General features: G+C 54.4%; 1 protein-coding gene across 1 annotated transcript in view; it reads right to left on the bottom strand.

Annotated features, from left to right (window-relative positions):
* Positions 1-24,899, bottom strand: part of LOC147737084 (uncharacterized) — a 466,498-nt gene that overhangs the window by 418,323 nt on the left and 23,276 nt on the right. Inside the window, 2 exon segments of the mRNA XM_086922785.1 lie at positions 10,610-10,720; positions 13,402-13,528. Coding sequence (XP_086778911.1) covers positions 10,610-10,720; positions 13,402-13,528 — 238 coding nt within the window.

The raw sequence follows: 24,899 nt of genomic DNA, 5'->3' as shown, positions 1-24,899 counted from the left end.
CTGAGGCCTGAGACACTGGAGGACCCCCTCTTCGGAGAGGCCCTTGCAGAGGGCGTGACCTCGTATTTCGCGGAGAACGCAGGGACGGCAACCTCAAGAGCGGTGGAGTGGGATGCCTTTAAGGTAGTGGTAAGGGGCATCTGCATCCGAGACTATGTGGGTGTGCGGAGGGTACTGCTGAGGGATTTGACGAAGGTAGACGAGGACCTGAGGGAGACGGAGAGGAGGAGGCCTGGGAGGCCCGAACTCCAGGACGCCCTCTGCTCGGCCAAAGAGGCGGTAGCCGTTGAGGTGGAAAGGCTTCGGGCTTTTGACCACAAGCCGTACGTGCTACGCTCCCATGTAGAGGGCGATAAGATTGGCACCCTCCTGGCATGGCTGTCGAACCCCTCCAGAAGATGCGCTCCTATACTCCAGCTGCGGGATGCGACGGGAGTGGTACAGCAGACCCAACTGGGCATAGTCAACGTGTTCCAGCAATACTATGAGGGTCTGTACAAGAGTGTCCCGGGCGGCAGGGCGGAACTGGTGGGTCCCTTCCTGGCTGACTTGCCCCTAGGCAAGCTAGAAGCGGAGCAGGCGAAGGACTTGGGGACGGACATTGACGCGGGTGAGATACGACTAGCGGTGAGGCGGATGGCGAGGAACAAATCGCCGGGGATAGACGGACTCCCCATAGAGTTTTACGCCAAAAACCTGGACGTACTGGCCCCCCGTCTCCAGACGGTTTACAAGGAGGCAAAGGCAACGGGTCGACTACCGCAATCGATGAGGGAGGCGCTGGTGGTCCCACTGCTGAAGCCCGGCAGAGAGAGCACTGACCCCACGTCATATAGGCCCCTGTCTATGCTCACCGCGGATTATAAAATCCTGAGCTCCATTCTGGCGGCGAGACTCCTACCGCACATGACGGGGCTGGTGCATGACGACCAAAACGGTTTTATACCGACCCGCAACACCACGGCTAATATCAGGCGGCTCATCCGCATCATGGACGGGCTCACCGAGAGGACAGGGACGGAGCTGGTCCTGTCGGTTGATATTGAAAAGGCCTTCGACAGCCTCGAGTGGGACTACCTCTACGCTGTCATGGAGCGCTTCGGCCTGGGAGCTGGCTATATCCACTGGACTAAGATCCTTTACGCGGATGCGATTGCGAGAGTGAGGGTAGGTCCGGCGGTATCCCTGCGGTACCCGGTGGAGCGGGGCACTCGACAGGGCTGCTCCCTATCACCGCTTCTATTTGCGCTGGCCATTGAACCGCTGGCGGCCGCGGCCCGGACGGGGCGGCACTTCCACGGAGTGCAGACCCGTGACGGACATCATTTCATTTCGCTGTATGCTGACGACTTATTGCTTTTCCTCAGCGACGGAGGGGAGGCCCTGAGGAAGGCGGAAGCTTTACTCGAGAGATTCGGAGAGATGTCGGGCCTACGGGTCAATTGGCCCAAGACAGGCTTGTTCCCGCTGCTGGAGGGCACTGCCCAACCGCAGCACCAGTCGGCGGCGACCTGGAACCCTACCTGCATGAAATACCTGGGGGTTCATATCTACCACAAGCCGGAAGACTTACTCGAGGGCAACCTGGGACGGTGCGTGCGCGGACTGAAGGGCTGTATGTCCTTCTGGTCCACATTACCGCTATCAGTAGCGGGCCGGATTTCCCTGCTAAAGATGGTGGCCCTGCCGAGATTACTGTACTATTTCCGGACGCTCCCAATTTGGATACCTGGTTCCTTTTTTAAACTCCTCAAATCTCAGATCACGTCGTTCATCTGGGGAGCGGGACGGTGCAGAGTAGCGCTGGCCACGCTCTCTCGCCCGAAGGATGAGGGGGGGCTGGCGGTGCCGGACTTCGAGCTCTATTACCTAGCGGCCCAATTGCAGATATTCACGCAGGAGGTTGCGAGGGTTTTCCGGGGCCCTGAGGAGGAAAACTTGAGGGGAACACCCAGGCACGTCCTAGCGTACATAACCCTCCAGCAGCGGCTGGACAGTCGGGATTTATCGCTGGAACAGCGCACATACCGGCAATGCTGGAATCGGACCCAGAGGAGAGCGGGCTCCCGACGCCCCTATGCGCCTGAGATACCACTGGCCATGCTGACGGCGCTGCCACATGGCGGCGATTGGTCGTGCCTGCAGGAGTGGGAAGTAGCGGGAATTCAGGTGGTTGGGGACCTCTTTGAGAGTGGGACACTGCTCCCGTTCCGGGAGCTCGCAGACCGATTCGATATTTCGAGAGGGGGATTCCTGTTGCACGCAGCGGTGACCCGGGCGATGCATGCCCATTGGGGCACGGGACTTGGAGAGCCCGAGACGGCGGCGGCTTGCCAATACACCATGATGGCGGCGGGCACGGTCAAGGCAGTTACGTGCCTGTATAACCGAATGGTTAGGGAGAATATCCCTCCTCTCGCATCCCTGAAAGCCAAATGGGAGGCGGATCTGCACAAGGACATTCCAGACACGACCTGGGCGCAACTTGTCCGCAGGGCCCGTAACAGCACAAGGAACGCCAGGTTCCAGCTGATACACTACTATGTGTTACACAGGGCATATATGACACCAGGTAGAATACGGCGGTACTTTGGTGACGACACAGCAGCCTGCCCCCGGTGCCCGGAAGAAGGAGCTGAGTTAGTACACATGCTATGGGCGTGCCCGCTCCTGCAGGACTTTTGGCAAGAAGTAGGGGAAGTACTGAATGAGGTGACGGAACGATCGCTAGAGTATGGACCGGCCGAATGCCTGTTGCACTGGTTCCCCCACACTCCCAAAAATAAGCTCACGAGTAAGTTCATCGACATGGGGTTGATGATAGCGAAGAGAGAGATCACCAGGAATTGGAAGGCGCGGCTGGGACCTACTCCACGGAGGTGGCGGCAGGAGTTTCTGAAATGGGCCTCGGCTGATAGCACACATAGATACCAGGTAGCGCGCAGGACCCCTAGCCAGACAGCAGCTGACACCGCGACGGCATGGGAAGTAATGGTGCAGGCGCTCAGGGACAGCGAGGCTGAAACACAGGAGGAAACTCCCGGAGGGGAGGGCATAGAGGGAGAGAGTTGAGGCCCCAGGAACAGCAGGAACACGGGGAACATGAGGCTAGCTTCCCGGAGGTAGTTTTAATGAAGCCTTAGGCGGGGGATGGTGTGCGGGTTGGGGAGAGAGGGGGGGGGGGTGTTTAGGGGCTAGCGCGGGGATGGGGGGAGTTGGGGTCAGCGCGCGGTTTGGTAGGGTACTAAAAGTAGGCATACACTTCCTCCGGACATTAACCACTTCTCTCTACGGAACGTCAGGCATGGCAGTGCAGATACTTTACCGCCGCCCGACCCCCGGGTTGTGGGCCGGAAGGCTGTGTAATGGTTAACGAAATGTAATGTATATCTGCTGACATTTAGACTGCTACTGTTATCCGTTTATTGGCCTGTACAGGTGTGTCTACAATAAAAATTATTTAAAAAAAAAAAAAAAAAAAAAAAATCAGAACCAGTTCCCCTGGCTGTGGGTCCATTATCACGCGTTACAGACCTGTTACTCACAAAATCATGTCCGGAAAATCTGTTAGGAATTAAAACATTGAAGGCTCTAGGAGCTATAATATGCTGTTCCCCGGAGGGAGTCAGACTCTTTCTGCGGGATTTCAAGGGTCATTACGTTCTTCGTGAGTTTGACGTCAGATTGAAAAATGTACCTGATTACTTATGGGCAAAAGGCCCAACTGATGTAGGATGTATGCACATTACACCATACCGCGTTACACTCAAGGCAGGTGTTGTATTACCCAGAATCAGACAATACAAGTTACCACCCGATGCTGTAGTGGCTTTACTGAAAATCATTGAAGAGCTCATTGCCCAAGGAGTGGTCGTCGAAACCGACTCCAATATCTGTAATTCACCCATCATTCCGATTCTTAAACGTACTGATCCCAATGCCCCGCCAGTATATCGGCTGGTGATTGATCTTCGAGAATTGAATAAATGCATTATCCCACAGTATCCTGTGGTCCCCGATATATCATCTCTATTGACTGCTATTGATTCAGAAGCAACGTTCTTTACTGTAATTGATCTCAAGAACGCCTTCTTCAGCGTGCCTATTGATCCAGAGAGCCAATATCTCTTCGGATTCTGTTTAAATGGACGCAGTTTCAAATTTTCGCGCGCACCTCAAGGATTCACAGAAAGCCCCAGCATCTATAGTCAAGCACTGAAGAGACAACTAGATTGTATTCAAATGCCAGTCAACACCGCTTTACTACAATACGTCGATGATCTGCTGATCACCGCACGAAGTGAGCCCGAATGTGAAAAAGCATCACTGACAGTTTTGCATTTCCTGGCCGACAAGGGACACAAGGTGTCTCCTTCGAAGCTACAATTCTGTGTTCAGCAAGTTGTGTACTTGGGTCACTTGCTGTCCAAAGTGGGGAGACAGCTCACTCCCGATCGCATTCAGTTAATTGTGAACATGCCGCAACCCAAGACACAAAAGGAAGTGCGGGCCTTCATAGGCCTCACCTCGTACTGCAGACAATGGATTCCCCAGTATGCATTTCTAGCTAAACCACTCATCCAGTTAACGACACAGGAGGCAGCGACTTCGACTGCCCTCCCTTGGACTCAGGAACATACACAAGCTTTTGAAGAATTGAAGAAAGTTTTATGCCAAGCACCAGTTTTAGCGACACCATGTTACAGCAAACCGTTTACACTTTTTGTTACAGAACGTGATGGCACAGCGTTGTCTGTCCTCACTCAAGATCAAGCAGGTTCACATAAGCCTTGTGCTTATTTTTCTAGTACCTTGGATTCAGTAGCTCAGGCACTCCCTGCGTGCTTAAAGTCAGTAGCAGCAACAGCGTTAGCAATCAGACAGAGCGATTCAATTGTTCTGGGTCATCAGTTAACAGTACAAGTTCCACATTCTGTAGAGGTTTTGTTAAACAGAACGCAGACTCAACACTTGACTATAGCACGACTGACAGGTTATGAATTAACACTATTCCAGCCACACATAGAAATCAGACGCTGCAGTATCTTGAACCCAGCAACACTGTTACCTACAGTTATGACAGATCCAGCTCCACATGATTGTATAGAAATCATTAATGCAGTAACAAAGCCTAGACGAGACTTAACAGATGTTCCATTGACAAATCCAGACCTGACACTTTATGTGGACGGTTCATGCATGAGAACAAGTACAGGAGAATTAGTGGCCGCGTATGCCGTGACCACTGAAACTGAAATTAAAGAAACACATCGTATTGACACACTGTCTGCTCAAGCAGCAGAGCTCATCGCTCTGACCCGAGCTTGCATTCTAGCCAAGAACAGAAATGTCAACATATACACAGATTCCCGCTATGCCTTCGGAGTTGTACACGACTTCGGAGTCCTATGGCAAGAACGAGGTTTTCTGACCTCTCATGGGGCCAAGATTCAGCATGGTCCCCTCATTCAAGCACTGTTAGAAGCAATACATTTGCCCTCGGGCATATCAGTCATGAAGTGTAAAGCACATACTAAGGTCACAGATTCTGTTTCCCAGGGTAACGACCTGGCAGACCAGACAGCAAAACATGCAGCATTGACTCACACCCAGACTACTGATGTGACAAAGACAATAGTACCGACACAGTGTATGGCAGTTAGAGATCCCGCCCTAGACGTAATTGACATCCAGACACATGCTACTCCAGAGGAGATAAAGAAATGGACTGAACTAGGAGGGATCCAGACAGATCAAGGTTGGATGACGAAGGAAAAATCTAAATGGTTTCTCCCTGACTCGATGGTTCAAGTCATGATAAATACAGCACATAGTCCTGCCCATCTTGGAGAGAAAGCCATGTTAGACAGTTTACAGAATCTCTGGTACAACAAACACTTACGAGCAGCAGCAAAACAGAAAGTGCGTACTTGCATGATCTGTTGTCAGTTCAATCCAGGTAAAAGCGTCCCTGTAGAGCAAGGAGGATTTCATCCTCCCGATCACCCTTTTGAAGTCCTCCAGATGGATTATATCCAGATGGACCGCTGCCGAGGTTTTAAATACGTTCTCGTAGTTGTCTGTGCTCTGTCCCGCTGGACGGAAGCTTACCCAGTATCAGATTACACTGCTCCGACCACTGCCAGACAGTTGGTTCGTGAATTCTTCCCACGGTACGGTTTGCCTCGTGTCGTGTATTCAGATAACGGACAGCCGTTCTCGTCCGAGTTGATGAAACAAGTTTCCCTTTTGCTAGGATATCAGTGGAGGTTCCACTGTGTCCGACATCCCGAAGCAGCAGGCCTTGTAGAAAGGCATAATCAGACCCTAAAAATCCGCCTTGCCAAGATCTGTCAGGAAAAAGGGGTCGACTGGATAGTCGCCCTGCCCGTGGCACTATTCTACATGAGAATGGTCGCCCATTCAAGATCAGGGCTATCTCCGTACGAAGTGGTTTTTGGTAGACCACCGAATATGTGGGGGACGCCCAGTCCAAGAAAAATTACTGATGTTGATTGTAATATGTTGACAGATTACCTTGCCTCCTTGATGTCTGCACTCCAATCATGTCGTTCACAGGTTGCCGCAGCCTTCCCTGACAACACCGATGTAAAGGCGCATGAGGTCCGTCCAGGGGACCTGGTACTCGTCCGGAATTTCGACCGGAAAAGTCCGCTGGAGCCCCGTTGGAAATCCCCAAAGACCGTTCTGCTTACCACCAGGACCGCTGTGAAAATCGAGGGGAGAAAGGGGTGGGTCCATACGAGTCACATCAAACTTTGCAATGAACTAAAGAACGGACTGAAACAGGACTCTGACTCGTCCACCCCCTCCAAAGACTGTGTTGAGACGAAGGATTTTACCGTTGCCGAACGAGAAAAGACTCCCCAAGAACTTTACCGTATGAAGCTCCGATCTAGCAAGTCAGACAGTTTAATTGTTTAAGTCCTCCCCTAGGTGAATCGGTTAAATAGTTTCTGACATGTATCCCCTAGATCGAGATAGAGAGAGAGAGAGAGAAGCAAAGAAACGTACATACTGTAAATCACTGCGTAGTCACTGTATAGTGACGTTGTTAATAATGTTTTTTCTAAGTATTTTAATTATTATTGCCAGCTTTCTGCTACCTATATATTGGCCTATTTTCAGGCGTGAACAATCTGCTTACAATGTTTCTGCTGAACACACTTTTAGTGAACTTCCTGCACATGAACTCTCTTACAGACTTGCGCTGCGCAACAATACATTCATTAGTATGTTACACCATTCCCATCAGACAAATAATGCTACAGACTGTTGGATATGCGGTCGACTCCCTCCCTACCAGAATTACAAGGGAGCTCTGCCTCTCTTTCCGTACCCGTTCACTCACAATGGCTCCTGTGGAGCCTGGTTTAAAATAATTAATTCCTTAGATCCCGATATTGCTGTTTTTGGTGGGGGCTGGGTTTGGGGAAACTTGAACTTAGTCCTGCTCAACGTCTGTTACCCTGATAAAGAGGGGCTTCCCACTCGAATAGGAACTGATCTAGAAAATGAAGTATATGGATTAGGTAATTACACAATTAGCCTTATGATCCTTACTGTTGAATCCGAAACTGCTCCAGTTCTGCCCCATATGTTAGTATTACCAGTCACAGGTGAATTATGTGTTAGCAAGAAAGGTTCAGTACACGTAGGTCATAGTAAATGCACTACTGTGGTCGAGTTCAGTGACCATGGTAAATCGTCCTTTAAAGCTACCAGTCATTCCTACTTTGTTTGTGGTCATACCGCATACATACGTTTGCCTCCAGATTGGGATGGTACCTGTTACATTGCATTCCTTCTGCCACCTGTTTTTCTAGCTCCCCCTGATTACCATAGAAATACGAATCTAGCACCGAATAGACCTAAAAGAGATATTCCCCTTGTCGACTACACAGAAACGGCATGGGAACAGTACACTGATTTTAATAAAGGATTCTTTTTCTTCCTAGGACCTGTCCAAAACAGTAAATTGATACGCAGATTAACAAGAACTCTTGAAGCAGTAGTGAATGAAACTGCCTCCGCTCTAGGTAACTTAACAGAGGAGCAGTCTGCTATACGGACTGTTGTCCTTCAAAATCGTCTTGTAATTGACGTCATCTTGGCAGATAGAGGTGGAGCCTGTAAGGTCATCGGGTCAAGTTGCTGTGTTTTCATTCCACAAAATGCACCATCTGTCTATCAAGCTATTACCCGTCTACATAAAATTGCAAATCAGATACATCAGAATCCAGGCACCTGGACTTGGTCCGGTTGGTTCTGGACTACGTTAACAGCTTGGGGATGGAAGATCTTATCCTTCCTAGGCATTGGCCTTGTTATAGTATTCAGCTGCTGCCTGTGCCTGCAGTGTGGGCCAGCGATATGTGGACTGTGTGCCACATCCTGCATTGAGCATGCCAGTTGTCTCTCAAACAGTCAAAGAAAGAAAGATGAACATATAATGTTACAAGAACAGACTGATAGATTTATGAGGATCGATATTTCATGAAGGGTCCGTAGGGAACAAGGAGGGAATGAGGAAAATTAAATTTTGGCCATGTTGTGTTCCCTAGCGCGTACCCCACCGACTCCATGTACGAGTTAAAGTGCATGTAACTTCCCTCCTGTACCAGCTATGAAGACGCAAATACATTTGCGTCCAACGTTAACTTGTCCTCTTTCAGACCCACCATGAATGGGTTAGATGGTCCGTTCCTAAGTATGCTATGCCAACGTCTTTTTGAAGTGCACTCCTACGTTTTTCAGCCTGGCTGAAAGTAGGCCCTGAATCTCTGCCACCGAGCCTCTTTTCTGGCTTCTGACTGCGAGGGCCCCTGCCCAAGCAGCCCCCGTACCCGTGAACTCTGACTTACTTCTAGCGCGGCCCTCCGTGCTCAGCTCAGCCTGCTGCCTGCCAAGATTGACTATAACCTTCGAGTTATCTGTTTTCCTCCCCGAAGATACATTCCAGCCTGCTAGCTTCAGTAAACATCCTTCCTCAGCTACAGGGCTAAAGGGCCGACCTGTCTCTATGCAAGTAATTCATAGCCTCTGTTGCCATGCTTCCATGGAAGGCCCCATGCCCCCACGCTTCTCATACAGACACTCAGGCGCTTATACACGCGCTCACAGCAAGTATAGAATAGCTTCTGCTCTAGAGACCTTTCTGCCCAGATAGCTTAGTTCCTAAACATCGGATATCAGATATGATAGAAGCATAAGTTGATCTGACATGCCAGACTTCTGTCTCTTTCCGTCAGTGTAAATGTCAAGTCCCCTGCACCCCGTCAATCACACGTCATGCAGCTGCGCGCGCATCCAAGCTTCCGATTTCTGCTGACATTGCAACATTCTGTTAGCACCACCCCTTGGTGCCACCCACTTGCATCACCTATCAGTGACGTTTCTAGCACACACCCCTAGTTTACGCCTAGTTTACGCCTCTTGATGATGTACTAGTACCACGTGTATACTGTTATCTTGTCTTCTCTCAGCTGTTACGCCTCTTACATTGAACATTATGATGTAAATCAAGTATATAAGCTATGTATTGTCAATAAACGAGAGCGCGCTCATCTATCCCTTCTGACACCCTGTGTGGTGGTCAGAACATGATATCCTGATTCCTTTATGAGGAATAAAACCCTTAGAAACTCTTACACCACGGACTCTGTTTTCCTTCATTCTGATTGAGTTATTATTGATTAAGTACTTACCTGCATAGAAATTAAGAGAGTAAATTAATTATTTACGTCATGACGACTATCCCAACCCACCAATAGAACAAACTTGGCTGATGCGGGGGATCCCCCTCCCTCTTATCGGTACTCTACGACCTCCTTAGATCTGACCAAATACGAGCGCTATCTAAGTCCACCCAATCCCTCGCTAAACATCAAACCGCAGCAGCTCACGACTGTCTTGGCTCAAGCGTTTGGGTCCCACCATCTGGGCCTGGCAACCCATCGATCCTCCCTCGTCACTGCCCGACTGCGCCAGCCTCTCCCATGCAGCTGCTACTTCCCACCACTGTTGGGCCATCTGGAGCATCCTCACGCCTCTAGCTTCCTCCCACATCAATGCTCTGCCCTCTGCTCCCACCCACTCTATTACATCCCCATCCCAAGCCGAGATCCGCAGTCCTATCACAGACTTCCACTCTAGCGCGTTCCTGCGTTTAGCTAAGCATCAAACAAACAATTCCCGGCTTCGCGTTTAGGCGGTCTGGGGAAGAGACCGAACAGGCACGATTGAATTGTTAAGGCCAACTCCCTACCAAGCACGCCTTTGATCTTAACTAGCACCGCCTCCCAGTAAGGGCGTAACCTCTGGCAATCCCAAGTCATATGGACAAAGTCGGCGTCAGGATGCATACACATGGGGCATGGTCTAACTTCCCCTACATATGTCACATTGAGCTGATGCAGTGTCATGTAGGTCATATGGGTATAATTAAATTGTATATATTTCAGTCGGGTGTTCCGGGAGGTTTTCCCAGGATATCGCAATACTTTACGCCACTCCAAGTCATTAAGAACCCTACCCTCAATCACATCCCATCCCATCACATCGAAAAAAGTTTTTCTTTCCTACTCACTAGTGGACAGGTCAACATTGATGATTTTCTCTACATCTTCAAGATCTTTAGAGCACAAGTCTTCTTTTTCCTTTGGTCTTAATGAAAAAACAGAATTGGCAATCAGGGGGCCTGTAATGAAAAGAGAAATATTATTAATTCAGGCTTTTGTGAAGCGACAAAATACACCAGAAGCATTGGTAGGAAGGAGCTCGGAGGTAGACAAAGTAGAATGAAAGAAAATGTACCAGTGATAAATGGGAGGGAAGAAAGTACAGGCCCTAAACTTTAATTCCTGGCCAGTCCCCAGGTTATCGATGCTACCGGCCAACCCTGGCAGGATTAATAATCTGGCTCCACAGTGCATCTGCCATCTAACCTTAGCTGCAGTCATTTCTTTAACATCTGCCAACCCAAAGTCAGAGAAAGCACACACAAGGAGGGCCCATTGGCGTTGAAGGCCAAGAACCTCTACCTTCAGATGCTAGAGAGAAGCCGCTGACTTAAGGGCCTGGCCTACTAATCGCAGAAGTTGAGACCAGTATTTTCATGACCAGTAAAGAATGCAGTGAACCGACCAATATACGAATAGGTCAGTTCGCTAAATTCCAATTCGGAGTGGGTTGCAATCCGACTCTAGAACGTTTATTAATGAATAGACTGAAAATTGCAACTCGCTCCAATGGTGGCCATCACAGGGATGGAGGACTGGCAGGGTCAGCAGACCACCAAGTCTGGGATCACCTTTGGAACTGCAGTCTTTAAAAAAAGAAGTTTTTTTATGTAGCTAAATGTGTTTGAGAGTTTTTAGTCATCTCGTGGACCACTGCCTACTACCGAACAAACTTTTATTTTACAATCATTAACAAGAAAGGGTTCCAAGGGGCCTACACCCCGTTTGAGAATACATTCCCGTCCAACCTCAGGAGTCTGTCATGCTTCATTGTTTTGCAATGAATGTTCGTTACAAAACATTGATACTTCTCGTATGGGATCACTGTTTGGGAGGGACCATTACAGCACGGCCCTTCGAAATAGCTAATTGGTATCGAGTCCAAAAGTCATTTTAGGAGTTGGTATAAATAAAAACCCAATATATTATACCCAATGGAAATGTTGATTCCTTGTGAAAGGGACTGTTTGGGTACCGTTATTGAGCATCATTTGCGTATTTCTATATTTAAAGAGACCTGGACTTTTCTGCCTTAACTGGGACTTTGTGTGGTTACTGTTTTCAGTATTTGTAAGCACTTTCATACGAGTTTGGGTGGGGGGGACTCTGTGACTGGCCCGTAATTCTGCAGAGGAGAATGTTGTGCACATGTTTTTGTGTCCAGCCTATGCCTCCGCCAGTAGGACCTGGCCAGCTCCCATATGCAGGCCGCTAAGTGAACCCAACAACTCTGCTGCACTTCGCATCATCGGGGCAGACTGCCGTCCGGCTGTTGCCACATTTGTGGGTGCTATGTGGGTGATCAGAAGGAATGTGCTTTCCCTCCCTGTACTTGTCTGAAATTGTTTGTATTATTTACTAGCTGCCACTTACAGTTTTATCTATATGCACGTTTTGTAAATTACTGTTTTAGTTTTTTTAATCTTTTTTTTAAGTTAGCAATTGTTTGTACATTCTTTAACTGTTTCTAATAATTATTCTTCATTTTAATTTTGTTGGTATTTTTTTGGCCCTGGTGGCCGAAATAAAGTTATTTGACCTGAAGTGAACACTAGCGACAGTCTAGAAAGGGTTGCCAGACAGGGTACAAGCACACAGTGGCATAAGAAAGAGTGAGTGCTATTTTTACCCTATGCAGCCTATCCTGCGTTGACGGAATTGTCTTCTCCCCTACTGTGCTAACGCCATCTTATTCGCTGCTAGGAGTGCCAGCAAGATTTGCTTACCCCTGTGGGACTGTAAGAGGAAAGTATTTTTTCAGTAAGCCAACCATCATGTATGTGGAAAGTCTGGTAGTTTTGTCTTGAACGAGTTTTTCTGTTGTGTGAGAACTTTTCCCCACCAGATCTGAGTTTTTGTGCAAGTCCGTAGCAAATAAATCAAGGTCCCTGCTGAGTCGCAACCCCTCCAGCATCTGCTTGAGGTTCTTGAATTCCATTCATGGAGGTTAACTGGAGAGCGATGTGACTAGCTACTAAGGTTATAGCTGTTTTATGTGTGTTTATTTGAGTGGTGTTAGAGCACCAACATGTATATATCTCCAGTCGGTATCGCAGAAAGTGTGTCTTATTTCTCTTTAAATAGTGCTTCCAAAGCCTTTTGGTTGCATCCCCCAATGTGCACTCTCTATCAATCCTCTTTGGAGGCTATAAATGATTACAGAACTTTCGTTGAATTGTTTCACTTGTGGTCTTTTAATGAACTCTTTTCATTTGCATGTGACTTTTCTTTCACTTTTCATCTTCCATATTTTTGAAACATTATTAATTTTCATTGCGCTCCATATTCTACGCTCCAATGCATTTCGAGCTTTAATTCCTCGTCATCAGGGAGCCATTGAGTTTTTTGAACTCGTCTCCTCCCGTCACGTCGGGAAACATTCAAACCTTCAGTGTAGTCTATTCGCCGAATAGACTACACGGAAGGTTTAAATCTTAGTAACTGGTTATCCTTAAATTCTAACATGGATGCAGCCTGATATGCCTCATCCTAATATGATACACAATGAAACCATGAAACAGAATGATGAGGGAGTATAAAGTAATCTATTCTTATAAAAAAACAGAAATTTCCGCACATCTTGAGCAGGGCTCTTCGAACAGTACATACTGGTACCCTAAGCGTGCCAGGGTCATCTTACCCAGAGAGCTGAAGGCCAGCTGGATTTCCTTCATGACCTTCTTGTACAGCTCCTTCTGCCAGCACTGGAGCAGCTCCCACTCTTCGTCAGAGAAACAAGCGGCGACATGGCAGAACGTCAGCCGGGCCTGGAAGAGCAAGCATCAGAGCACAGAGTTCAATCTAGCACACCACAGGCCGCATATTTCTGTCACACAGACTAGCGTTTGCAAGTGTTCACAGTTTCAAAAGATACCAGAAGAAGACGTGACTCCCCCACTCTGAAGCAACTCTAAGTCCAGATTAACGCCTTCAGCCCGTCAGCGGCAACTTGAGAAATCCAAAACTCGCTTACAACAGAACACAGGACTATACAAGTTTCAGCAAACAAAAACTCATTTTGGAATCCCTTCACAACAGGAACAAATGTCCAGTAAATGACAATCACATAATTACTGGACAGAAACACTAATCCAGCAACTTGAGAAATCCAAAACTCGCTTAAAACAGAACACAGGACTGTACAAGTTTCAGCAAACAAAAACTCAGTTTGGAGTCCCTTCACAACAGAAACAAACGTCCAGTAAATGACAGCGAGGTGGACCCTGTTGATTACAGTAAATGACAATCACATAATTACTGGACAGAAACACTAATCCAGCAACTTGAGAAATCCAAAACTCGCTTAAAACAGAACACGGGACTATACAAGTTTCAGCAAACAAAAACTCAGTTTGGAATCCCTTCACAACAGAAACAAATGTCCAGTAAAGGACAATTGTTGGACAGGCCACATGAAGGGCCCGCTCCCCCTCTGCCCGACCAGGCCCGAGCCCGGTCCCTCAAGTGTTACACACCACCACTCCACGTTTTCCGTCCCCTCCGGGACCCCTGCCTCTGAACATCTCGACCTCTTGGGCCCGATCCCCTACTGGCCCGCGCGCCCGACCTGGGCGCCATCTTGGACACTGCACCACGAGGCCGCGTGGCCTCCGATCGACCCTAACCCTGGGCCTAGCCAGGCCTCAGACATCCCGGCACCACCATCCACCCAGGAGGTGAGCGGGCTACTTGGCAGGTCAATGGGAGAAAGAGGTGTCGATGGCTCTCCCCCGCCAGGTACCGCTCGCCCCCAGCCTCCCCGGGCGCTGGCTCCACCCCCCTGCTGGGTGTCTGGACTCCCCCATCCTGGACCCCCCGACCTCCAAGTGCGAGGGTCCGGACATCAAAGGGCACCAGCCCTATAACTGAGGCAGCTCCTGAGCAGGAAGGCAGTTGTATCCTGGAGTCGAGAGACGCAGAGAAGAACTCATCCTTGACGGACTACTGGCGCTGCCGTAGCCCTACCTTGTGAACTATCGTCTTGCCTGCTGGCGCTGCCGCAACCTCCGTAAACCTTCATCGTCGTCGGGACCTGCTGGCGTGGCCGCGGACCGTTTGTACCACCATCCTCATCGGGACCTGCTGGCTCCGCCGCGGACCGTCGCTACCTTCAGCCACCTCGGGACCTGCTGGCTCCGCCGCGGACCGTCGCTACCTTCAACCACCTCGGGACCTGCTGGCTCCGCCGCGGCCCGATCATCTAGAACGCCGAGCTCGAGGATTGAGAGCTATCTATCCACCCGATTGGTAACAAGACTGTCCCGCTACCCCTTTTCCCAACCAGAGACCCGAACCGAGGGGACCCCTGAGTCCAGACCTCCTTGTACCATTTAACCGTACTCGAAGAATTGCTGATAAAGTATCGTTTAACCTTATCCTTGTGTGGTGTCCGTCTGTGGGGGGGAAGTTACTTGTCTGTACGATCGCTGGAGACGGCTCTCCCTGGAGACCTCTCCCCTTATACTCGGCCGACCCTCCCGGTCCGTCTAACAACAATCACATAATTACTGGACAGAAACACTAATCCAGCAACTTGAGAAATCCAAAACTCGCTTAAAACAGAACACGGGACTATACAAGTTTCAGCAAACAAATGTCCAGTAAATGACAATCACATAATTACTGGACAGAAACACTAATCCAGTATGGGTAATGGGTTTATACTTTTATAGCTTCTTTTAGCTCTTTTAGCTATTCCCCATTTTTTCAGACCACTTTTTGAATAAATATGTACATATGTATGTGGTGTTTACATTCCGCAAACCTATCTGAAAGAACAGTGAGGAAGTGATGTTCAAGTAGCCAGAGTGGCCTCGGTGGAAAGTATGGGGCCCCTTCCTCCTTTAAGGACTAACATTTCAGGCTTAGATATTGGGATTAAACATGGCATGGGCTGCTTCGTCAACAGAACGCAAGAGGTTTGAGGCTTCCAGACAGATATCCTGCAGACAGTGCAAAGCTGATGAACAAAGTCACCAGTTCAACCACATGCCAATAAATAACAGGACAATACCAGAGCAAAATGAGCCTCCCACTCCCAACCCATATGTCAGCTCAAGGTATGGAGGGCTGATCTCAGCAGCTAAAAGAGGAAAATGGGAACTGAAAAGCTGTGATTGGAATGCATGGAACGACAGCAGTATTTCACAAGCAGCCAGCTATTTTAAGAAATTACTCCGAGATTGGATCAGAAGGCACTTCAGAAAGAGCTCCTTCTTCTATATGGGCACACAGTGATGCTCTCTCCTCACCACCCATCCTCTGCACTCACCTCCCCCGGGACCTGCTGGCACAGATCTCTCCTCTCCACCCATCCTGCTGCACTCACCTCCCCTGGGGCCTGCTGGCACAGCTCTCTCCTCTCCACCCATCCTGCTGCACTCATCTCCCCCCGGGCCTGCTGGCACAGCTCTCTCCTCTCCCATCCTCTGCACTCACCACCCCTGGGGCCTGCTGGCACAGCTCTCTCCTCTCCTCTCATCCTCTGCACCCACCTCCCCTAGGGCCTGCTGGCACAGCTCTCTACTCATTCATCCTCTGCACTCACCTCCCCCGGGGCCAGCTGGCACAGCTCTCTCCTCTCATCCTCTCCACTCACCTCCCCTGGGGCCTGCTGGCACAGCTCTCTCCTCTCCTCTCCCATCCTCTGCACTCACATCCCCTGGGACCCGCTGGCACAGCTCTCTCCTCTCCTCTCCCATCCTCTGCACTAACCTCCCCTGGGGCCTGCTGGCACAGCTCTCTCCTCTCCTCTCCCATCCTCTGCACTCACCTCCCCCGGGGCCAGCTGGCACAGCTCTCTCCTCTCATCCTCTCCACTCACCTCCCCTGGGGCCTGCTGGCACAGGTCTCTCCTCTCCTCTCTCATCCTCTGCACTCACCTCCCCTGGGGCCTGCTGGCACAGCTCTCTACTCTCCTCTCCCATCCTCTGCACTAACCTCCCCTGGGCCCTGCTGGCACAGCTCTCTCCTCTCCTCTCCCATCCTCTGCACTCACCTCCCCTGGGGCCTGCTGACACAGCTCTCTCCTCTCCTCTCCCATCCTCTGCACTAACCTCCCCTGGGGCCTGCTGGCACAGCTCTCTCCTCTCCTCTCCCATCCTCTGCACTCACCTCCCCCGGAGCCTGCTGGCACAGCTCTCTCCTCTCCCATCCTCTGCATTCACCACCCCTGGGGCCTGCTGGCACAGCTCTCTCCTCTCCACCCATCCTTTGCACTCACCTCCCCTGGGGCCTGCTGGCACAGCTCTCTCCTCTCCTCTCCCATCCTCTGCACTCACCACCCCTGGGGCCTGCGGGCACAGCTCTATCCTCTCCCATCCTCTGCACTCACCTCCCCTGGGGCCTGCTGGCACAGCTCTCTCCTCATTCATCCTCTGCACTCACCTCCCCTGGGGCCTGCGGGCACAGCTCTCTCCTCTCTCATCCTCTGCACTCACCTCTCCTGTCGCCTGCTGGCACAGCTCTCTCCTCTCATCCTCTGCACTCACCTCCCCTGGGGCCTGCTGGCACAGCTCTCTCCTCTCTCATCCTCTGCACTCACCTCCCCTGGGGCCTACGGGCACAGCTCTCTCCTCTCCACCCATCCTTTGCACTCACCTCCCCTGGGGCCTGCTGGCACAGCTCTCTCCTCTCTCATCCTCTGCACTCACCTCCCCTGGGGCCTGCTGGCACAGCTCTCTCCTCATTCATCCTCTGCACTCACCTCCCCTGGGGCCTACTGGCACTGCTCTCTCCTCATTCATCCTCTGCACTCACCTCCCCTGGGGCCTGCTGGCACAGCTCTCTCCTCATTCATCCTCTGCACTCACCTCCCCTGGGGACTGCTGGCACAGCTCTCTCCTCTCATCCTCTCCACTCACCTCCCCTGGGACCTGCTGGCACAGCTCTCTCCTCTCTCATCCTCTGCACTCACCTCCCCTGGGGACTGCTGGCACAGCTCTCTCCTCATTCATCCTCTGCACTCACCTCCCCTGGGGCCTGCGGGCACAGCTCTCTCCTCTCCGCTCATCCTCTGCACTCACCTCCCCTGGGGCCTGCGGGCACAGCTCTCTCCTCTCTCATCCTCTGCACTCACCTCCCCTGGGGCCTGCGGGCACAGCTCTCTCCTCTCTCATCCTCTGCACTCACCTCCCCCGGGGCCTGCTGGCACAGCTCTCTCCTCTCCTCTCCTCTCATCCTCTGCACCCACCTCCCCTAGGGCCTGCTGGCACAGCTCTCTCCTCTCTCATCCTCTGCACTCACCTCTCCCGGGGCCTGCTGGCACAGCTCTCTCCTCTCCTCTCATCCTCTGCACCCACCTCCCCTAGGGCCTGCTGGCACAGCTCTCTCTTCTCCCTTCCTCTGCACTCACCTCCCCTGGGGCCTGCTGGCACAGCTCTCTCCTCTCCTCCTATCCTCTGCGCTCACCTCCCCTGGGGCCTGCAGGCACAGCTCTCTCCTCTCCTCCTATCCTCTGCGCTCACCTCCCCTGGGGCCTGCTGGCACAGCTCTCTCCTCTCCTCCTATCCTCTGCGCTCACCTCCCCTGGGGCCTGCTGGCACAGCTCTCTCCTCATTCATCCTCTGCACTCACCACCCCTGGGGCCTGCTGGCACAGCTCTCTCCTCTCATCCTCTCCACTCACCTCCCCTGGGGCCAGCTGGCACAGCTCTCTCCTCTCATCCTCTGCACTCACCTCCCCTGGGGCCTGCTGGCACAGCTCTCTCCTCTCCTCTCCCATCCTCTGCACTCACCTCCCCTGGGGCCTGCTGGCACAGCTCTGTCCTCTCCACCCATCCTCTGCACTCACCTCCCCTGGGGCCTGCTGACACAGCTCTCTCCTCTCCCATCCTCTGCACTCACCTCCCCTGGGGCCTGCTGGCACAGCTCTCTCCTCATTCATCCTCTGCACTCACCTCCCCCGGGGTCTGCTGGCACAGCTCTCTCCTCTCCGCTCATCCTCTGCACTCACCTCCCCTGGGGCCTGCGGGCACAGCTCTCTCCTCTCTCATCCTCTGCACTCACCTCCCCTGGGGCCTGCGGGCACAGCTCTCTCCTCTCTCATCCTCTGCACTCACCTCCCCCGGGGCCTGCTGGCACAGCTCTCTCCTCTCTCATCCTCTGCACTCACCTCCCCTGGGGCCTGCGGGCACAGCTCTCTCCTCTCTCATCCTCTGCACTCACCTCCCCCGGGGCCTGCTGGCACAGCTCTCTCCTCTCCTCTCATCCTCTGCACTCACCTCCCCTGGGGCCTGCTGGCACAGCTCTCTCCTCTCCTCTCATCCTCTGCACCGACCTCCCCCGGGGCCTGCTGGCACAGCTCTCTCCTCTCTCATCCTCTGCACTCACCTCCCCTGGGGCCTGCGGGCACAGCTCTCTCCTCTCTCATCCTCTGCACTCACCTCCCCCGGGGCCTGCTGGCACAGCTCTCTCCTCTCCTCTCATCCTCTGCACCCACCTCCCCCGGGGCCTGCTGGCACAGCTCTCTCCTCTCCCTTCCTCTGCACTCACCTCCCCTGGGGCCTGCTGGCACAGCTCTCTCCTCTCCTCTCCCATCCTCTGCACTCACCTCCCCCGGGGCCAGCTGGCACAGCTCTCTCCTCTCATCCTCTGCACTCACCTCCCCTGGGACCTGCTGGCACAGCTCTCTCCTCTCCTCTCCCATCCTCTGCACTCACCACCCCTGGGGCCTGCGGGCACAGCTCTCTCCTCTCTCCTCCTCTGCACTCACCTCCCCTGGGGCCTGCTGGCACAGCTCTCTTCTCTCTCATCCTCTGCCCTCACCTCCCCTGGGGCCTGCTGGCACAGCTCTCTCCTCTCTCCTCCTCTGCACTCACCTCCCCTGGGGCCAGCTGGCACAGCTCTCTCCTCATTCATCCTCTGCACTCACCTCCCCCGGGGCCTGCTGGCACAGCTCTCTCCTCTCCTCTCATCCTCTGCACCCACCTCCCCTAGGGCCTGCTGGCACAGCTCTCTCCTCATTCATCCTCTGCACTCACCTCCCCTGGGGCCTGCGGGCACAGCTCTCTCCTCTCTCATCCTCTGCACCCACCTCCCCTAGGGCCTGCTGGCACAGCTCTCTCCTCATTCATCCTCTGCACTCACCTCCCCTGGGGCCTGCTGGCACAGCTCTCTCCTCATTCATCCTCTGCACCCACCTCCCCTAGGGCCTGCTGGCACAGCTCTCTCCTCATTCATCCTCTGCACTCACCTCCCCTGGGGCCTGCGGGCACAGCTCTCTCCTCTCTCATCCTCTGCACTCACCTCCCCCGGGGCCTGCTGGCACAGCTCTCTCCTCTCCTCTCCCATCCTCTGCACTCACCTCCCCTAGGGCCTGCTGGCACAGCTCTATCCTCTCCCATCCTCTGCACTCACCTCCCCCGGGGCCTGCTGGCACAGCTCTCTCCTCATTCATCCTCTGCACCCACCTCCCCTAGGGCCTGCTGGCACAGCTCTCTCCTCTCTCATCCTCTGCACTCACCTCCCCTGGGGCCTGCGGGCACAGCTCTCTCCTCTCTCATCCTCTGCACTCACCTCCCCCGGGGCCTGCTGGCACAGCTCTCTCCTCTCCTCTCATCCTCTGCACCCACCTCCCCTAGGGCCTGCTGGCACAGCTCTCTCCTCATTCATCCTCTGCACTCACCTCCCCCGGGGTCTGCTGGCACAGCTCTCTCCTCTCCGCTCATCCTCTGCACTCACCTCCCCTAGGGCCTGCTGGCACAGCTCTCTCCTCTCTCATCCTCTCCACTCACCTCCCCTGGGGCCTGCTGGCACAGCTCTCTCCTCATTCATCCTCTGCACTCACCTCCCCTGGGGCCTGCTGGCACAGCTCTCTCCTCATTCATCCTCTCCACTCACCTCCCCTGGGGCCTGCTGGCACAGCTCTCTCCTCATTCATCCTATGCACTCACCTCCCCTGGGGCCTGCTGGCACAGCTCTCTCTCTTCTCATTCATCCTCTGCACTCACCTCCCCTGGGGCCTGCTGGCACAGCTCTCTCCTCTCCACCCATCCTCTGCACTCACCTCCCCCGGGGCCTGCTGGCACAACTCACTCCTCTCCCATCCTCTGCACTCACCTCCCCCAGGGCCTGCTGACACAGCTCTCTCCTCATTCATCCTCTGCACTCACCTCCCCTGGGGCCTGCTGGCACAGCTCTCTCCTCTCATCCTCTCCACTCACCTCCCCTGGGGCCTGCTGGCACAGCTCTCTCCTCTCATCCATCCTCTGCACTCACCTCCCCTGGAGCCTGCTGACACAGCTCTCTCCTCATTCATCCTCTGCACTCACCTCCCCCGGGGCCTGCTGGCACAGCTCTCTCCTCTCTCATCCTCTGCACTCACCTCCCCTGGGGCCTGCTGGCACAGCTCTCTCCTCTCATCCATCCTCTGCACTCACCTCCCCTGGGGCCTGCTGGCACAGCTCTCTCCTCATTCATCCTCTGCACTCACCTCCCCTAGGGCCTGCTGGCACAGCTCTCTCCTCATTCATCCTCTGCACTCACCTCCCCTGGGGCCTGCTGGCACAGCTCTCTCCTCATTAATCCTCTGCACTCACCTCCCCCGGGGCCAGCTGGCACAGCTCTCTCCTCTCATCCTCTCCACTCACCTCCCCTGGGGCCTGCTGGCACAGCTCTCTCTCTCTCCTCTCCCATCCTCTGCACTCACCTCCCCTGGGGCCTGCTGGCACAGCTCTCTCCTCTCCTCTCCCATCCTCTGCACTCACCTCCCCGGGGCCAGCTGGCACAGCTCTCTCCTCTCATCCTCTCCACTCATCTCCCCTGGGGCCTGCTGGCACAGCTCTCTCCTCTCCTCTCCCATCCTCTGCACTCACCTCCCCTGGGGCCTGCTGGCACAGCTCTCTCCTCTCCTCTCCCATCCTCTGCACTCACCACCCCTGGGGCCAGCTGGCACAGCTCTCTCCTCTCTCATCCTCTGCACTCACCTCCCCTGGGGCCTGCGGGCACAGCTCTCTCCTCTCCACCCATCCTTTGCACTCACCTCCCCTGGGGCCTGCTGGCACAGCTCTCTCCTCTCTCATCCTCTGCACTCACCTCCCCTGGGGACTGCTGGCACAGCTCTCTCCTCTCCGCTCATCCTCTGCACTCACCTCCCCTGGGGCCTGCGCGCACAGCTCTCTCCTCTCTCATCCTCTGCACTCACCTCCCCTGGGGCCTGCGGGCACAGCTCTCTCCTCTCTCATCCTCTGCACTCACCTCCCCCGGGGCCTGCTGGCACAGCTCTCTCCTCTCCTCTCCTCTCCTCTCATCCTCTGCACCCACCTCCCCTAGGGCCTGCTGGCACAGCTCTCTTCTCTCTCATCCTCTGCACTCACCTCCCCCGGGGCCTGCTGGCACAGCTCTCTCCTCTCCTCTCATCCTCTGCACCCACCTCCCCTAGGGCCTGCTGGCACAGCTCTCTCTTCTCCCTTCCTCTGCACTCACCTCCCCTGGGGCCTGCTGGCACAGCTCTCTCCTCTCCTCCTATCCTCTGCGCTCACCTCCCCTGGGGCCTGCAGGCACAGCTCTCTCCTCTCCTCCTATCCTCTGCGCTCACCTCCCCTGGGGCCTGCTGGCACAGCTCTCTCCTCTCCTCCTATCCTCTGCGCTCACCTCCCCTGGGGCCTGCTGGCACAGCTCTCTCCTCATTCATCCTCTGCACTCACCACCCCTGGGGCCTGCTGGCACAGCTCTCTCCTCTCATCCTCTCCACTCACCTCCCCTGGGGCCAGCTGGCACAGCTCTCTCCTCTCATCCTCTGCACTCACCTCCCCTGGGGCCTGCTGGCACAGCTCTCTCCTCTCCTCTCCCATCCTCTGCACTCACCTCCCCTGGGGCCTGCTGGCACAGCTCTGTCCTCTCCACCCATCCTCTGCACTCACCTCCCCTGGGGCCTGCTGACACAGCTCTCTCCTCTCCCATCCTCTGCACTCACCTCCCCTGGGGCCTGCTGGCACAGCTCTCTCCTCATTCATCCTCTGCACTCACCTCCCCCGGGGTCTGCTGGCACAGCTCTCTCCTCTCCGCTCATCCTCTGCACTCACCTCCCCTGGGGCCTGCGGGCACAGCTCTCTCCTCTCTCATCCTCTGCACTCACCTCCCCTGGGGCCTGCGGGCACAGCTCTCTCCTCTCTCATCCTCTGCACTCACCTCCCCCGGGGCCTGCTGGCACAGCTCTCTCCTCTCTCATCCTCTGCACTCACCTCCCCTGGGGCCTGCGGGCACAGCTCTCTCCTCTCTCATCCTCTGCACTCACCTCCCCCGGGGCCTGCTGGCACAGCTCTCTCCTCTCCTCTCATCCTCTGCACTCACCTCCCCTGGGGCCTGCTGGCACAGCTCTCTCCTCTCCTCTCATCCTCTGCACCCACCTCCCCCGGGGCCTGCTGGCACAGCTCTCTCCTCTCTCATCCTCTGCACTCACCTCCCCTGGGGCCTGCGGGCACAGCTCTCTCCTCTCTCATCCTCTGCACTCACCTCCCCCGGGGCCTGCTGGCACAGCTCTCTCCTCTCCTCTCATCCTCTGCACCCACCTCCCCCGGGGCCTGCTGGCACAGCTCTCTCCTCTCCCTTCCTCTGCACTCACCTCCCCTGGGGCCTGCTGGCACAGCTCTCTCCTCTCCTCTCCCATCCTCTGCACTCACCTCCCCCGGGGCCAGCTGGCACAGCTCTCTCCTCTCATCCTCTGCACTCACCTCCCCTGGGACCTGCTGGCACAGCTCTCTCCTCTCCTCTCCCATCCTCTGCACTCACCACCCCTGGGGCCTGCGGGCACAGCTCTCTCCTCTCTCCTCCTCTGCACTCACCTCCCCTGGGGCCTGCTGGCACAGCTCTCTTCTCTCTCATCCTCTGCCCTCACCTCCCCTGGGGCCTGCTGGCACAGCTCTCTCCTCTCTCCTCCTCTGCACTCACCTCCCCTGGGGCCAGCTGGCACAGCTCTCTCCTCATTCATCCTCTGCACTCACCTCCCCCGGGGCCTGCTGGCACAGCTCTCTCCTCTCCTCTCATCCTCTGCACCCACCTCCCCTAGGGCCTGCTGGCACAGCTCTCTCCTCATTCATCCTCTGCACTCACCTCCCCTGGGGCCTGCGGGCACAGCTCTCTCCTCTCTCATCCTCTGCACCCACCTCCCCTAGGGCCTGCTGGCACAGCTCTCTCCTCATTCATCCTCTGCACTCACCTCCCCTGGGGCCTGCTGGCACAGCTCTCTCCTCATTCATCCTCTGCACCCACCTCCCCTAGGGCCTGCTGGCACAGCTCTCTCCTCATTCATCCTCTGCACTCACCTCCCCTGGGGCCTGCGGGCACAGCTCTCTCCTCTCTCATCCTCTGCACTCACCTCCCCCGGGGCCTGCTGGCACAGCTCTCTCCTCTCCTCTCCCATCCTCTGCACTCACCTCCCCTAGGGCCTGCTGGCACAGCTCTATCCTCTCCCATCCTCTGCACTCACCTCCCCCGGGGCCTGCTGGCACAGCTCTCTCCTCATTCATCCTCTGCACCCACCTCCCCTAGGGCCTGCTGGCACAGCTCTCTCCTCTCTCATCCTCTGCACTCACCTCCCCTGGGGCCTGCGGGCACAGCTCTCTCCTCTCTCATCCTCTGCACTCACCTCCCCCGGGGCCTGCTGGCACAGCTCTCTCCTCTCCTCTCATCCTCTGCACCCACCTCCCCTAGGGCCTGCTGGCACAGCTCTCTCCTCATTCATCCTCTGCACTCACCTCCCCCGGGGTCTGCTGGCACAGCTCTCTCCTCTCCGCTCATCCTCTGCACTCACCTCCCCTAGGGCCTGCTGGCACAGCTCTCTCCTCTCTCATCCTCTCCACTCACCTCCCCTGGGGCCTGCTGGCACAGCTCTCTCCTCATTCATCCTCTGCACTCACCTCCCCTGGGGCCTGCTGGCACAGCTCTCTCCTCATTCATCCTCTCCACTCACCTCCCCTGGGGCCTGCTGGCACAGCTCTCTCTCTTCTCATTCATCCTCTGCACTCACCTCCCCTGGGGCCTGCTGGCACAGCTCTCTCCTCTCCACCCATCCTCTGCACTCACCTCCCCCGGGGCCTGCTGGCACAACTCACTCCTCTCCCATCCTCTGCACTCACCTCCCCCAGGGCCTGCTGACACAGCTCTCTCCTCATTCATCCTGCTGCACTCACCTCCCCTGGGG

This window comes from Lissotriton vulgaris, chromosome 1_1 (genome assembly GCF_964263255.1).
Source record: "Lissotriton vulgaris chromosome 1_1, aLisVul1.2, whole genome shotgun sequence".
NCBI classification, from domain to species: Eukaryota; Metazoa; Chordata; class Amphibia; order Caudata; family Salamandridae; genus Lissotriton; species Lissotriton vulgaris.
Note: the sequence above shows the minus strand (reverse complement) of the source record. Positions and strands in the feature narration are given on the sequence as shown.